Source organism: Aspergillus udagawae (assembly GCF_001078395.1).
Source record: "Aspergillus udagawae IFM 46973 DNA, scaffold_5, whole genome shotgun sequence".
In the NCBI taxonomy this organism is placed as follows: Eukaryota; Fungi; Ascomycota; class Eurotiomycetes; order Eurotiales; family Aspergillaceae; genus Aspergillus; species Aspergillus udagawae.
The window spans coordinates 1,372,558-1,388,408 of NW_025091268.1; the positions used below are offsets into that span (position 1 = coordinate 1,372,558).

General features: G+C 49.3%; 8 protein-coding genes across 8 annotated transcripts; 4 read left to right on the forward strand and 4 right to left on the reverse strand.

Moving 5' to 3' along the window:
* Positions 1-811: 811 nt before the first annotated feature.
* Positions 812-2,147, forward strand: Aud_007285 (uncharacterized protein; the record flags this gene model as incomplete). Its single annotated transcript, XM_043292178.1, has 4 exons — positions 812-955; positions 1,062-1,160; positions 1,222-1,796; positions 1,853-2,147. 4 exons carry the CDS (start codon positions 812-814, stop codon positions 2,145-2,147), a joined length of 1,113 nt encoding a protein of 370 aa, XP_043148113.1.
* A 245-nt stretch (positions 2,148-2,392) lies between these two features.
* dph3 (CSL family zinc fnger-containing protein) lies at positions 2,393-2,735 on the forward strand (the record flags this gene model as incomplete). The annotated part of the gene is made up of 2 exons (XM_043292179.1): positions 2,393-2,587; positions 2,676-2,735. The coding sequence occupies 2 exons, from the start codon at positions 2,393-2,395 to the stop codon at positions 2,733-2,735; spliced, it is 255 nt and encodes an 84-aa protein (XP_043148114.1).
* Positions 2,736-3,351: 616 nt separating this feature from the next.
* On the reverse strand, positions 3,352-4,130 carry Aud_007287 (frataxin family protein; the record flags this gene model as incomplete). The annotated part of the gene is made up of 2 exons (XM_043292180.1): positions 3,352-3,624; positions 3,753-4,130. The coding sequence occupies 2 exons, from the start codon at positions 4,128-4,130 to the stop codon at positions 3,352-3,354; spliced, it is 651 nt and encodes a 216-aa protein (XP_043148115.1).
* A 446-nt stretch (positions 4,131-4,576) lies between these two features.
* Aud_007288 (uncharacterized protein) lies at positions 4,577-6,163 on the forward strand (the record flags this gene model as incomplete). The annotated part of the gene is made up of 1 exon (XM_043292181.1): positions 4,577-6,163. One exon carries the CDS (start codon positions 4,577-4,579, stop codon positions 6,161-6,163), a length of 1,587 nt encoding a protein of 528 aa, XP_043148116.1.
* Positions 6,164-6,411: 248 nt separating this feature from the next.
* On the reverse strand, positions 6,412-8,688 carry Aud_007289 (SNARE-binding exocyst subunit SEC6; the record flags this gene model as incomplete). The annotated part of the gene is made up of 1 exon (XM_043292182.1): positions 6,412-8,688. One exon carries the CDS (start codon positions 8,686-8,688, stop codon positions 6,412-6,414), a length of 2,277 nt encoding a protein of 758 aa, XP_043148117.1.
* An 814-nt stretch (positions 8,689-9,502) lies between these two features.
* Aud_007290 (mitochondrial 54S ribosomal protein uL30m) lies at positions 9,503-9,787 on the forward strand (the record flags this gene model as incomplete). Its single annotated transcript, XM_043292183.1, has 1 exon — positions 9,503-9,787. One exon carries the CDS (start codon positions 9,503-9,505, stop codon positions 9,785-9,787), a length of 285 nt encoding a protein of 94 aa, XP_043148118.1.
* A 619-nt stretch (positions 9,788-10,406) lies between these two features.
* On the reverse strand, positions 10,407-12,355 carry Aud_007291 (sphinganine-1-phosphate aldolase DPL1; the record flags this gene model as incomplete). Its single annotated transcript, XM_043292184.1, has 4 exons — positions 10,407-11,418; positions 11,479-11,612; positions 11,667-12,144; positions 12,261-12,355. The coding sequence occupies 4 exons, from the start codon at positions 12,353-12,355 to the stop codon at positions 10,407-10,409; spliced, it is 1,719 nt and encodes a 572-aa protein (XP_043148119.1).
* A 725-nt stretch (positions 12,356-13,080) lies between these two features.
* hcsA (homocitrate synthase) lies at positions 13,081-14,722 on the reverse strand (the record flags this gene model as incomplete). The annotated part of the gene is made up of 5 exons (XM_043292185.1): positions 13,081-14,035; positions 14,093-14,160; positions 14,224-14,304; positions 14,373-14,602; positions 14,665-14,722. 5 exons carry the CDS (start codon positions 14,720-14,722, stop codon positions 13,081-13,083), a joined length of 1,392 nt encoding a protein of 463 aa, XP_043148120.1.
* Positions 14,723-15,851: the final 1,129 nt, after the last annotated feature.

A 15,851-nucleotide genomic window follows, 5' to 3' on the forward strand; every position in this document is an offset into this window, starting at 1 on the left:
CCTCCTGTGGCACTCCATGACTAGTTACTCGTCAGCATTTTTCCCTGAATCAACGCATGACTTTTGAGATTCTATTATGCCCTTTTAGCGACTCGTTTTGTCTTGGAAGACAGTCTGGCCTTGACATCAAGTTCTGGACTCTCTGTACATAAACCTCTTACTCTCGTCTTCCGGTTTCGAACCTTGCGTGTTTTCCCCCCCCCTCTTTTTCTTTGCCTTTTACTATTCTATCGGGCGAGTCTGCGCAGGTCCAGGGAGCGAAATCCACAATTTAGGATCAGCTCACGTTGCGGATGGCTTGAATTATTTTGAAGGTCAGCAGCATGGCAGTTTCTTCTACCCATTACCTTGTTTCTATGATACCACTTCATAGCTCTCGTGCTCGTACTTGTGGTTCTTGGTTGAGGGAACAATGTGTCACCTCGCACACTTCCAAAATTCCTAAGTCGGCCATAGAGCTTTGAGTGAGGAAACTTGGGACCAAGGCACGAGCGTACTCGTCTATTGTGAGTACTCAGAGTGCTTGGGGCTGGCAGGACGCCGCCCGGATACGTTGGGAAAAGATTATGGCGCAGCAGATACATGTATGATTACGAAAGAAATGTGAAAATGAAAGCGCAGAAGCCTCGAAATCCGACCTTTCTTGATCTGGTTTTTTACTTGTACCTAGCTGTAGTCTGTGCCTTGTAGTTGTAGACACATCCGCAGTCACGGGTCGACCTGGCGGTAACGCGGGAGCACGGAAAGATAGGTGATTTTGCAGCTTTGTTTACACATCTTGGGAACTTCCAACTCCAAGCCAGTTCCCAAAATGATACCACCCTGCGACCCGGTTATCCTTGAAAATAATCCCCAATTCGGAAAACTCTATCAGCATTTGACTACCAATTTACTCAATGCCGATGGCTCGACACGGGCCAGTGATGAGCAGCCAGCCAGAAAAGAAGTACTGGAAGTACGTTCAAGGCGCCACTTGACTTGAGCATTGGCAGCGTGGATGAATCTGGCCGTGCAAGAATCGAATACAATGCAGATTTGACCCGTGGTTTTACTGCTTCTAGGAACTGAGAAGATGTCGAGTGCGAAGCGCAAGCAAAAAGATCAAGCAACAGACGCTACAGCAGCTGGCTTTTGACGCTGACAGTGGGCTGCCGGATGATGTCAGGATAAACTTATCTGAGTCGAAATATGCGTTACTTTACTAAAAGTCTGTTTGGACAGTATCGCGACCCTCTCGCCGTGATTACCCTCTACCTGGAATCGTCCCCTAGTCGGCTTGACCTCGAGGATGAGGACGACCACGAGAGCGCACATTCTCATGCTCTATCCCTCCTAGCTTCGGATATGGACGCCTTCTATTCCATCATTCCTGCACTAGTCATACCTTTTTCGAACGCCTTGTCGTCCGCCCTTGAAGATCTCCGAGCAATCGCGAACACCGGAAAGAGCCCAGATTGCGCGGCGTCTGCACCCGCGATACCGCAAATGTCTACATTGCCTACACGAGCTCGAGTTCGAACAAGCCGTAACCAATCGAAGGCGAAACCACAGGCTCCTCTCGCATCACAGCTCCGGGAGCGACTACAAAACCTGCGTCAGATACAGTTGTCGCGAATACCAGCTGCTCGTGCACGGATGGCGATAACAGCGGCAAACGTCCTGGAATCACGCGCTGAGATACTGAAGCATACGGTTGTGTTGCTGGAGCGCGTTAAGCACGGCGCGCTATCCAGGGCTGCCAAGGCTAAGGCTGAACATCTTGCTCTGGTTGCGCAAGGTGTGGAAGCGAAGTTAAGGTATGTTTGATCAAAACGATTACTCCGAGGTCCCTTGAAACTCATGACTTCGAAAGTATAATGAAACTAGACACTGCAGCAACACTCTATACTCCCGAGGTTGTTACTGCCCTTGACCGATACCGCCAACATCTCCGGGAGACTCGTGAACGACTGGAGGAGCAACAAGGGAAGGTTCTTGAGGAGCTGAAAGCCTACGAAGGCGTGGACTCTGAGGCCCACGAGCCATCTGCTCGTAGCGACAAAGAGCATTTTGAGTCTGGCCCGATGCGAGAGATCGCCCGACGGTACGGATCGCTCATAAAAGAGATCGAGGCGGTGAAGTTGGAGATTCAGAGACTAAGTGTCTAGAAACCCTTTTACATTGTTTGGAGATACCCTTGCTCATGAAGAATACAATGCCATTCTTTTAAACTTGTTGATGCGTCAGTTGCGGAGTCGTCCCTGTGGCCCTTATCTGACTCCATGCAGTCACATGATCGACCCACTAAAACTTTTCTGGTGATAAAGTTATAGATTGCCTTGAACTTTGTCATTACAATAGAGATATCATAATTTGACTCGCCAGCGCACACGAGAAGATACGATCGCTCAATATGGCCGACGAAGCTCTTTCCATCTACGACGAAATCGAGATCGAAGACATGACCTTCGACCCAAATCTCCAGATATACCATTACCCGTGCCCCTGTGGCGACAGATTCGAAATCGCAATTGATGACCTGCGCGACGGTGAAGATATTGCTGTTTGTCCTAGTTGCAGCTTGATGATTCGGGTTATCTTTGAAGTGGTATGCATCGCCAATTTCTGCCTCGACAGAATCATAATTTCCTCAGGATCACAGAATATGGGTCGCTGACAATGTTTTCTACTTGCAGTCTGATCTTCCCAAGGATGATAATCAGCCGGCACCAGGTGCAGTTTCCGTGCAAGCGTAAATCCGCTAGAGACTGTAGTTATCATCAAGAGGACACAAGGTCTCTCGTGCCGATTCCTGAAACGCTGCACGAGTTACTCAACTTACCGAACCGAAACGACTGCCCTCAGAGTAACAATTCTTGTCCATTGATGTGGGATATAGGAATCTTGCCACAACAGCAGCCGTCGGGCCTTCGTGGCTTTTTCTGGTTTCACGTATCCAAGCAATGCATGTGCGCACAGTGCGAGCGACTCTACTGTTGACTACAGTGTCTTCGCCAGTGTCAGGACGCTTTGCCTTGAGGCAAAGGGACATCACTGCTATATCCGACCCTGGTCATAATAAATGTTGACCTAGGTCACGTCAAGTATGACACATATGGGCGTTTTGGTCGTGAAGAAATCTGGCTCTGGGAGAAAAGAAGATCGTTATGCCGGTGAACTTTCGATTCATGATTGTATATCTGCGCAGCAAGTGAATATACACTTGATGCGGGTTTTTACATCGTTCCCATGGACGAAACTGAAATGTTGAACAAGATCTCCATATCATACACCATAACTTCTTCGTCATAGAATATGGTAACCTTAAACATCGCCTGATCCACATACTCCTTCTTGGCCAGTCGACAATTATTACACAAATTCGCTGTAGACATCCTTTGCGATGGTCAACGACAGCTCCGCATTCAACAGATCCGTTAAATTGGATCCGTCGCGGAGGTAGATCCATTGTCCATTGCCGAAGGGACGTGAATCCTGCTTCTCATGCATGTGGTCTCCCTCGACGACCCAGTCGTACCGCTTAGGGCCGGAGATTGGCGAGCTGAGCCAGATCTGCTTGTTGGGAGGCTGCTTGTTCAGGACATAGGTTCCTACACCCGGAACTGCGATATTCATTACACCAGCCTAGAGTTAAAGGTCGTATATCGAACCGAGTTAGCCAAAGATATCTTGCAGATTACCAGGGCGGCATGAGTTGCCTCGGAGAGGAAAGGGAAAAGAAAAAATCTAGAACACAGGTCCGCAATACGCACACTATACTCTGCCTCGATATCAGATCCCTCCTCCTGGGCCTTCTCCACTTCATTCTGAATCACGTTGAGATAGTGCTCCGCGAATTCATGATACTGCGCGTCATCCAATGGCGAGGGTTCCGTGACATGGGTGAACGCGCCGGCGACATTATTCGATTGCGGGTTCGGGGCGGGAGGGTCTGCGGAATCAGGGAAGATGCCCTTGCGGATGCAACTGGTGGATTGGAACCCTCGACGGGATGCTTGGGAGGAGTTGCTGACGCTGTTCAACCGGGGTAGAAAATGGATGGCTGCGGGCGCCGTTGCTGTGATCCGGCCTACATGGAGTGAAGGACGGGCGGCGGAGGAGACAGCAGATCGAGAAATGCGCGAAAGCATTTTGAATAATTTTGTAGCTATACAGCTAACCTTCAATTTGCTATAAAGGGGAAGCGTGAGTGCCGAAGAAGAGAGGATGGAGAAGGTTACGGATGAAATGCGGAGGAGAAACGAAGATGCGCGTCATATGTCATAGTCTTTCCTTGATGCAGCTTAGCTGTGGATAGCTCTACTTGAGCTTCCTTTCCTCCGTATCCTCATGTTCTTCAAGCAGCTGATGACTCTGATCCATGTCTATTCGTACTTATTGTGGTAGCATCTGATCATTTATCACTATCTTTTCGCATTTGGGTGGGATATTTTGGCTATGGCGAGTTTCCATATGACACTTTAGTACTGTACAGCTTCGAGCGGCATAACTCTTATCACATATGAGAACCCTCAGGCCTTTTAGGCCTCTGCTTCAACCATCAACAAGCCCTTTTCACCGTTTTTATCACTGGAACATGGCCGAGAAGAAGAGAAATGGAGCACCACAGACTTTCCCTAAGAGGGAAAAGAGGCCTCCTCTGACACACTTTCTGTGTCTTCCACTGGTGAACGACATCTCGCTACCTCAGCTGGAATCTTCGTTATCAACATTCAAAGCTGCAATCCCGTCGGTTCCGCATTCAGATGACAATGGCTCCGTACAACAGCGAGTTTGCTCTGAACGGCCGCTCATCCCCGATGGCGCGGTGCGTCCCGTCGGCACTCTCCATCTAACGCTCGGGGTGATGAGTCTTCCTACGAAAGAGCAGCTGGAAGAAGCGATCGAGTTCTTTCACTCACTCGATTTAGCGTCCATTATGCATGAGGCAGAGGAGATTGTTAAGAAATCAAGACGGTCCCGGAAAAGAAGTTCGTCGCCCCGACATCAGTCTAACTTTACAGGCGCAGTGGGAGAGCGTGAGGAAATTCAATCATCAAGACGACTAGAGCATGAAGGTGACTCTGCTTCCGCCATCGTCCCACAAGGCACCTACGAGCCGTTGATGATTTCTCTCGAATCCTTACATGCGCTTCCGAGGGGGCGCGCGGCTACGGTCCTACATGCCGCTCCTGTGGATTCCACGTCTCGCCTCTATCCCTTTTGCGTGCTGCTGCGGAACAAGTTCTTAGAAGCAGGGTACTTGCAGGGCGAACATATCAAGGAAAAGCCAGGCTCAGATGAAACTGAGCCCCAGAAGTCAGCCAAAGACATAGAAATGGAAACCGGAGACGCAACGAGTACAATACCCCGAGCTGAGCGAAATCTAGATCAAGGCAATCAAACCCATACGGATACACCAATCGAGAATCATACAGCCCTTCTCCAAGAAATGCCCGTCGATTTGACGGACAAGTTCGCACAAGCACATTCGCAAACTCGCGAACCCATCACGACCACGGTCGTCACCTCCACGCAAACGAAGCCTAAGCTCAAAATTCGACCGCTTCTTCTTCATGCTACGGTGGTGAACACTATCTACGTCCGTGGTCGACGGCGAGGAGGACGGCCTCAAAGCAGCGGAAGCCGCCGAAACAGTCAATACACCTTCGATGCACGGGGTATTCTTGCTCACTACAGAGACTATTACCTTGATAGTCAAAGGACAACGCCACGGTCTACTTCCATTACAGTGACCTCTCACCCCACGGAAATAGAAAGGCAACAAATCGTTAACAACGAGGCTGGTACCGAAATTGGGTCAAATGTCGCCAGCAGTACAGATGGCAGTGGCAGCGAGATGCGCAATTCACCACCGGGAAAGAAACAGAAAATGTCATCTATGAAGAGGATAGACGCATTCCCTTTCGTCTGGGCGAAGGATTTCCCACTAGAGACAATATGTATATGTGAGATGGGCGCAAAGAAGCTTGATCCTGACGATAGTGGGATGAATGCACGTTTGGGAGAGAAATACCGAGTTGTGGCAGAGAGAAGCCTGGATTTCACACCTTCGGGAGAATCAACAGTGGTCGCCAAGGGCAAAGCTTGCCACCAGGATAACCAAGAATCTAATGACGTCGGAAGCAGCGATGGGAGCGCTGAGGGCGGCGTTAAAATCTAGAGCATTCGAATGGCCTCTTTATATACTATAATCATGGCATGCTCATTAGAGGAATCTCCTGTCGTACTGACAGTTGAGATCCGTGCCTGAGGTAATTTCCCTCGAACAAGAAAGACACCAAAACGCCTCGCTGGTAGAATATCTCCCCGAGAGATCCAATGACAGATGACAAGTCACAGTGTCACCATAGAATGGGAAAAGAGCAAACACCTTCAATGCCTTCAACTTAGCCTGGCAAACCAACAACATCACCGCACGCGGCTCATGAGCGTCTCTGTTCCCCTCTCTATTGACAATTCCGCCGCCTTTGTTTTAATGGCGCTGATCATGCTTCTCTCGAAATCATCCCTAGTCCTCAGCACTGCTTCAACCCAAGACAACTGTAGATCCCAGTATTCCGTTTTGAAGTCCTCATAGACTGCAACCAGAGCCGGACCTTTCTCTGCTTCGAGCAAACGGAGAAGCCAATCGACCAGCCGCCACTTCTGCTTGATCGAAGCAAATGAGTCGGGGTATTTCTGGAAGAAAGCAAAGACTGTAAGGACGTCGTCCTTGAATTTGTCGGTGTACGGATCGACGTGCCGCTTGAACTTGACACCCTTGTTGCGGACCGATGATAGATATCGGATCAGAAGTTCGTCGGATAGTTCTTCAACCAAGATGTCGGTCAGGGAAGGATGGAGGACGGCAGCGTAATCTGTCATGTAGTCCTCAAAAGTTGAGGTAATTCGCTTGATGGCAAAGTCGCCATACCATTTTTGGGTGAAGAAGTCTGGGATAGTGGTGCGGAAGTCGACAGCGAAGACCAGTTCGACGAACTGAGTGAGACAATATGTACTCAAGTCCACATAGCCGTCCCGCAGAGCGTCGAGTTCAGGTATGGCTCGTGAGGCCATATACTTCGGATCCACGGATGGCTCGAAATCGCGCTTGAATTTGCTCAAGTATCCCAGCTGTCCCGATTCGTCATTGTCGTCAATGCAGGCGATCTGGTCGTTGGCAACGGCAATGAGCCAATCCTGCAATAGCTGGAGACCTTCGAGTTGGTCGCCGCCCACCGCCTTGTATTTCCCACATTCCTCGTCAATAAGCATCTGCCAGTTCGTTTGGCGACTCTTGAGCACTCGGAACATAGCATCAATGATGCCCTCAACAACATCGGTTCGAGAGGAAGCACCGGAAGCCACAATCTGTTCGTGCAGCATACGCCACATATCTGGAAGGGTCTTTGTACGGAAGTATCCTTCTGCGTTGGTGTCAAGGGAATCGGGAATGCGCTCGACGAGTCCTTTCCTGTCTGTTTCGGTGATACGATCCATCCATTCCTCCACAGCTTTGATAATGATGTTTTGCCACTGTCGGATAAGCTCAGGCTCACGGTCGTCAAGGATGTTCGGTTGGAGCTCGGATTGCTTCCAGCCGAGCTTTTTCATTTTCTTATAATACCTTTCGCTCCAGTGAAGTATCGCAAGCAAGTTGTCTGCAGGTAACTCAGGGTCATTGATGAGCTCGATTAGAAAATCATGCATCATTCGGTGATAAATATTCGTATATGTTTTGTAAATCTTCCACTTTTTCGGAAGCAGCGCTTGCATGCCTTGCTGAACAGAAAAGAGGTCGTTGAAGTACCACTTGAAGCTCTTATCCAGAGTCTCAGGATCGCCTAAAAACGCCTCCTTAGTTTCCCGAAACTGGTTCTCCGCATACAGCTCGATTGCTTGCAAGAGTTTCTCTTTGTAGCCACGAACTGTTTTAGGACCAATGTTCATAGACTTAAACCGGCCTGCCAGATCCTGGTGATCCTTTTGTGCCTCCTGAAGAGCGCGCACCGTCGCGTCATTCTTCTCCTCAGTCATGACAATCACACCCAGGCGAACAACCATACTCCGGTTGTCTGACTGCACTAGCGGAATGAGATTCATACAAGCGGTTCCGAGATGCTCATCAAACCAATCAATTACAGAATCCAGGCCATGAAAGTAGTCCGTCAACGTCGCTTCGCTGCTCGGATCCTGAGCCTTGCGAATCTGGTCCATTGCCTCGTCCCGAAAATCTCTCAACCGCGAGATCTGCATGTGCACCCGTAACAAATTCGGCTGGTTCTCGAGATCCTCGTCATCCTCTCGTAGAAGCTCCTCGACCTCAGCAAGATCTGTACTGAAGTTCTCCAAGCCCTTCTTCATCATCAGGGTTGCTTCGAAGTTCCGCTGTACTTTAGCCAATCTATCAATCTGCGAAAAGTCCTCGACGCTCGTTTGTGATTCCGCGCACAGCTTATCTATAATCTGAAGTTCGTCTCTCGTCTTCGTGACTTGTCGCTGGCCCTCGGTCAAGGCATTGATACTTCGTTGAACCGTTTCCAATTGATGCCGGAGACCTTCCCGGAGCTGTGAGTCAACTGCTCCCTTCTTTCGCGAGTATTCGGCTTTCAATCCGGAAATCTTATCCAGGTCTTCTGGGTGGCGCAGAATTTCGTCTAGCCGGGGCATGGCCAACGTGCCGTCTGGGTCTCCTTCTCGCGCCATGTTGCCAAATACGTAACTGAGAAGTTATAATCAATGCCCGAGTGTGCCCACTATGCGATGTTTTTGCTTCTGGCGGGGCGTTGGAAGGATAGAGCAGCGCGTGAATCGAACCGAATGTCGCTTAAGTATATGAGACTAAGCAACCTCCGAAGAATGGTAAATCCAATACAAAAGTAGCCAGAGCAAATACGGCGCCCGAGACAAACGTAGCGAAGGATAAAGCGCGCAGCGTTCTTATCACAGCGCGTGTATCCGAAAGGAAGTGGACCGCTTCGACCGGAACCTTAGATTATGGAATCCACAGGTCCTGTTTCGGTTTCCATACCCAGATTGCTGATTGCTGGACGCAATTCCCAGCAGCAGCCCATAAACTAGATACCGTGCTTTTGATGAATGCAAATGACGCGGAGTACACCTAAGCTACAAAGGTCAAGCTTCCCCATGAATTCCACCCGCCCCGGCAGAACATAATGCACGTGACTCTCCGCCTGGCTGACCGACCATATCAGGAAAAGAAAATCCCGCTATTTTGCGGACAATAGATATATCAAGCTAATCGAGATAATTGAGCGGGCGAGGAGCGTAAGGCTTTATTCCAATCCGAAGACTCCATTCGTTCCTCGCATATATTATCCATTGCAGTTCTTAAGTTGTTGCGTCTTTTCGTTGGGAGGAAATTCCGCGAGGCCATTTTTACACTTCATATCCGCACACCGCAACTACAAGCAAAGACAACAGACAGAAGCCGATTGATTCCACATTCCGAGCACTCCGCAGCCGACGAACCGAACTGAAAACTCATATACCCATCAATATGAGCTACTTTCGCGTCACCCTTCTCCGCTCCGCCATCGGTCTCCCCCGACGAACAACAGACGTCCTTAAGGCCCTCGGACTCAAAAAGCGCATGGCGACGGTCTTCCACCCAGTATCGCAATCAGTAGCTGGTCAGATCATGAAGGTCAAGGAACTTGTGGAGGTTCAAGAAGTCGACAGGCGGCTCACAAAGGACGAAGTTCGTGCTGAGCGGAGACCGGATCCGGGATACTATGTCGAGAAGGCGTCGAATGAAGAATGGAGCGAGAATAGGTCGGCATAGAATGCGAGCCTTACTACCAACTTGTTGCTCTTGTTTCTCGGCCATGTGAGTCGACTAGGATATTTCCGGCTGTTTCATGTGAGGGTATCGGTTTTCTAAGCATATGTGGACGCCTTTGAGACGGTGGTTTTCAACATCCTTCGATGCAATCGTTCTGCATGGAAGCTCCGGTGCCTAGTGTGCTGATGCTTAAAAGCCCTTTTGGAAACCAAGGAAACGTTATATCTCATCTACACTTCCTCTCAATTCTGGCCATGTCGTTCCCATGGCCAACCTAACCCTGTATCCTCCTTTTCAACGATTCATGTATTATACATATCTTGTGCCAGCATTGTTATACCAGGATGTCAATATTGGATGTTTTTTTTTTCTTCCACAATTTTTTTATTGTACTGGTGTTGTGTTACTGAATTTCGAAGGTCTGATGAGAACGATTGTACGATTTAAATAATGTATAAACAGTAACCTGCTTGCACGCCTTAAACGCCACTGCCGTAGCTATCTCATTTAATGGAAACCCAATATCTCAAAGAATTAGCAATTTACAGGTGAGGAAGCGATTCAACGTTTCGAGCGACTTGCGAAAACCCTGGCAACCATCCAATCAAGCATGGACCTTTTAGGCTTTATACAGGGTGTCCAGGAAGCCTTCAGCAAGACGGCTGACAATGCTCTTATCGGGAATGCTGCCAGCAACACCATACAGTGCGGACGTCTCGCCACGCTTGAGCACATACGATTTGCCCTGCCGCTTCCTCTCCTCGGCCTTCTCTAGCTCTTTCTCCACCGTCTCGGCCAAGTCAGTGGTCAACTTTTCGACTGCAGCCGCTGTCGGAATTGTGAATGCCACGTGAATCGCGGGGGGAGACTGGAGAGCATTTAGGTGCCAGCCTTTGGCTGACAGACCGTCGGCAACGTCGTAGATATCAATGGCACCATTTTGACTCTGGAACGCGACCACGCTGACCATGGGCTTCCCGACAATACCGAGATTCTTGGACAGAACTGGATGTTCTTTGATTGATGCTTCGAACTTCTTCGCCGCGCCCATGATTTCAAGGCAGCTGTTGATGTAGCCAGTCTCACCAACGCTCATCAGACTGGTCCAGCAGCCTGCGATCAGAGCACCTGGCCGAGATCCTGCCACGGAGGGAGACGCATACACACCACCGGACCAATCAGGGTAAATGAAGTACTGGTAGCTGCGGTATGTCTTGTTGCGGTAAAGGAGCACGGAATTGCCTTTGGGTGCGAAACCGTACTTGTGTGTGTCCACACTTATACTAGTTACGCCCGGAAGGCGGAAATCGAACCCTCCTTCTTCCTCATAAGGTGAGGGAAAGCCGGCCTTCTTAAGGAATGCAATGACGAAGGAGCCCAGACAACAGTCGACATGAAGAGGAATCTGGTATTTAGTCGCAAGTCGGGATAGAGCAGGGATGTCATCGACAATTCCATGAGGGAAATTGGGGGCAGAGCCAACCAGAAGAACAGTGTTGGGATTGATTAGGCGCCGCACAGCAGCAATATCGACCTTGTACTCCGGAGCTGGGCAGGGAACGCGATGAAGTTTCATTCCAAAGTAATTGCAAGCCTTGTAGAATGCAGCATGCGCCGTATCTGGAATAATTCTACAGTGAATGTTAGAAACTCAATCCACTCAGCAGTCCGAGGCATAGGACAAGACTCACATTTCAGGTTCCTTCACACCTCGCTCTGTGAATGCCTTCTGCCTAGCTGCCAAGCAGGCCATAAGAATACTTTCGGTACCTCCGCCGGTCGTTACACCAGCGCCATCCGAAGGAGCATTAAACAAGGCGAGAACCTATAGATACTCCTTATTAAACAAACACGTCACCAAACAACGGCGAACACTTACCATGGCAACCACTTCAGCCTCCATCTTGCGAACGCCAGGGAAAACATCTGGGTGGATGGGGTTTGCGACACCAAACTGCCCAAAGGCCTCCGTTTGAAGCTTCAATAGGTCCTGGCCACCATGGTAGACAGCTCCACTGACACGTCCGTCCTCCCAGCGGGTATGCTCCATGCTCGCCAGTTTATCGAGTTCGGCGCGAATCTGCTCGGGCGTCCACCCTGTCTGGGGCAGAGTCAGATACCTAGTGACACCGGGACCACTGGCTACTAGTTTGTTCTCGAGATTCTCGATCGCCGTTGAAACCTGCTTGTCGACCTGGCCACGTACTCCGGGGGTACGCAGGAATACGGAATAGAAGAACAGCCGGATTGAAGCCCAGACATTACGGATGCTGCCAATGATGCCATAGCCGCGGAGAGAGTAATAGGTCTTGCGAACATAACGGAATAGAAAAAGGATGAAAATGATGTTTCGAAGTCTGTAGTTTGCGTATCCACCGTGTTAGAGTTCGGGTGTCAATGCTCAGAAACGGTCGCTCCATGATCTTCCCTATGGGCGGGGGACCAGGAATGATGGGTTGCTTCGTCCACTTACAGGTCGAAGTTCAAGGCCGCCAACTGCGCATTGGGAGCCCTGCCGTAGCCAAGCAGTTTGTTCTGCAAAGCAACAGGAAGAACCGAGGAAGCCATTTTTCAGACTTTTTAGGAACCAGAAGAGAGTGGATGAGGATAGGTCACCTCTAGGTAAGTGATGACGATGGTGGATTAACTAACTGGAGGAGAGCGTGGCTAAATCGGAGATTCCGGGAAGTTGACTGCGGAGACTAAGAAGAGCGCCAGTCGAAGCTGCCTCGGTTCATCATCCACATGCTAATCATGCCCAATAATGCCAAATCAACATCAATATCAATTTGGATCAAGCAACCGCGATCGATCTGATTGTGGAAAAGTGCATGGGCAATGGCAACCTAGCTATTCCCAAGATTGATAAGAGAACATCAACATGAAACGAGACAGGTGGGGTCCTTCCCTACGATGTAAGCTTGACAATCTTACTATCAACAAAAGGATGACACTAGAATTGATAATGCATTTGACCTTGGAAAGACCTGCTAGCTATATACAGCTTAGAGAACCAACGCTCTCCTTAACACCAATCTCCCCTTTTTTTTTTGAGGGACAAAGGAAGACTTTTGAAAACCCCGCGTAAATATGAACATCCCAAGACATACCGTGACATACCAAAAGAAGAAAGAAAGAAGGAAAACATCAGATCATGACGGGAGGAAATCAAGAGCTTCCTTGTTGTGAAACGCTGAGGAAAAAACAGGGAGCCAAAAATTCTAAACAAATGGACAGGTCGATTCAACCAAGAAAGCTAGAATCGAACAATGTGCAATACAATGGCGTAATGCTTAAGCAATAACACCCGAGCCAGCAAACTCCTTCTCCTTGGCAGCGAATTGAGCTTGCTCCTCAGCTGTGAGGTCAAGAAGAGGCTTGTTCTCGCCTGACTTGAGGTTGCGGTAGTAGGCACGGATGATGCTGTCAGCGTCGTCAACGGCAATGGGACGGATATCGGCAAGAGCCTTGATCTTGGCAGTGCACTCCTTGTACTGAGCATCGGTCATCTCAATCTTGAGCTGCTGAGCACGAGACTTGATAGCGTTCCAGCCCGTCAAGCGCGAAGCGAAGTGAACGTATCTGGTCATACCGAAATCGGCAGGGTTGATAATCTCGTATGTGCTGGGGTTGTTGAGGATGGCCTTGGCGTGGATACCGGCCTTGTGGGTGAAAGCGCAGAAACCAGTGATGTAGTTGTTGAAGGGAATGTTGACTTCAACGGCAGCGGCAACAAGATCCTCGATGTCCTTTAGCTTCTCGAGCTTGTACTTGCCCTTGACGTACTCGGGGTCGGCAACCATCATACGGGCCATGAGACCACCAAGGGGAGTGATACCGTTACGCTCACCGATACCAAGGACAGAGGTATCGATGTGAGTGGCACCAGCCTCTAAGGCGCAATAAGCGTTGGCGATGGCACACCCGGTGTCATTGTGGAAGTGAGTTTCAATGTCACAGCTAACAACACCTCTCAGCACACGGACAAGTTCGTAAACCTGGCGGGGAGAAGCGCAACCGACAGTGTCGGCGATACCAACACGGTTAACGCCGACCTTGTCGACAGCGGAGTAAATGGACAGGAGGTCAACGAGGTCAGAGCGGAACGAATCCTCGCTGGAGAACCGGATCTCAATGCCCTTGGACTTGACGAATTCGATGACTTCAATGGCAGTGTTCTTGATATAGGTCATGTCCTTGCCGTGGGAGTGGTCCCGGAGATAGGATGAGGTTCCGATAACGACGTCACTGTATTAAGAAAGTGAGAATTCAGCCATGATTGTCAATCATGGTAGGCCCACTTACACTCCGTCAACACCAGTCTCGACGGCAACCTTGGCGTCGTCCATGTGACATCTGATGTGTGTGAGGATCTGTGACAATGACACTTTAGAACTAATGCGAGTTGAGATCGGGATCTAGGGTAGCGAACGTACCTTGGCCTTCAGGCCAAGCTTGCAGATAGCCTCGCAGTCCTTCCTTGACTGCTCGGAAGCACAGGGACTGGTGAGCTCAATCTATATTGCATGTCTTGGTCAATGCACGTCTCTCAGCAACATGTTGACTCCAGCTGGCTATGACTCACGTAGTCAACACCAAAGTCATCCAGAGCCTTGGCTATCTCGATCTTCTTCTCGGTGTCGAAGAAGGCGTTGGCGAACTGTTCACCTTCACGAAGGGTACTCTCAATGATCTTGAAACGAGAGACATTGCTCAGGAAGTCGGTCACGCCGACGTTGTGGCCGTAAGGGTTGCGAGAAGCCGAAGGGTGAGGGTTTTGACGTGTCTCGACGGCAGTGAAGCCGGGGTGAGCATCTGGGGAGAAGGGAGATTAGTCCGGATTCAGGCACGATATTTCTTTGTCCAGGTGAGAATACCGGTGCCATTGGCGCCGTTGGTGTGCCCATTGGGCTCATTGTCTGCACCGGGGCACATTTTGTAAATTGAGAGCGGGGTGATTTCTATTACAATGTCGGAGTGAACTAGACTGGCTGTTTGACGGATCAAAGGTTAGGTAACAATTGACAATCAGTAGAATGGGATGTAAGTCAAGAGACTGACACTGGTGATGTTCAAAGAATTCAGGGTTTATATGTGTAGTAGGAGGTAAGAGTCATACGCTGGAAGAGAGAAAGTGGGTGGAGTTTATGAAGGCGGGCGGTCTGAAAAGGATGACTATGACTCGGAGGGGGGAAGCGGACTCGGACTCGCTGGGCACTTTGAGCGGCAACGAAGAAAATTTCACCGGCCGAGCTTGGAGAGACTCGAACGATTACAGTTTCATCTCTGTGGTTATCTGAGATTCTGAATATGGGCTTGTGTGGGGATTTCCTCCGCCAGACCAATACTATTCTGCATTTTGCTTCTCCCAGCGCAACCGGAATCCTGATTGCTCCATCAGTCGAAGATCTTCCCCATTGATTACTCATTACTTGGTGGTAATATCATGACTCGCAAATCAGCTATCGACATGGTACATGCGAGGCAAGCCTTGGAAGGAATGTACGTATGTCGCCACATGTCTCTTGACTGAAGCCTATTCGGCAGAAATTAACCTCATGTTGAATTAACATCATCTGTTTGATTTCCTGCTTTGTGGAAAGGAAATTTTTGTACTGAAGAGCAGCAAGTCGAGGTGCGGAGTACCTAGGCCGATGTCGGTCTAGGTAAGGTAATTTGAACTGAGAACTCAATGATTGGAGGGTTTCGGCTGCGAGCGAACAATTACAGGAATTCATTCTGACCAAGCATCGAAAATCCATTCAAGCAAAAAAACACAAGGAGAGAAATGTCTAGAAGAGACATAATTGATAGTCACAGCGATTCAAGACCTCGATGTAGAGAGGTATACCGTACAGACTTCAGAGCCTCTTATTTCATAGTTATTATTCTCCGTCATAGATACCGAATCCACTGAAAAAGTTGATAATAGTGCGTCAGGTCCTAGTACGTGGCTGCAGTCTGCACACTGGACAATGCATGCATTATTTAATAGAGGATTCTCCTACTTGACCGAGATCGCACTACACAGCATTTGTTTCATGTATCATGAAGACATCATACT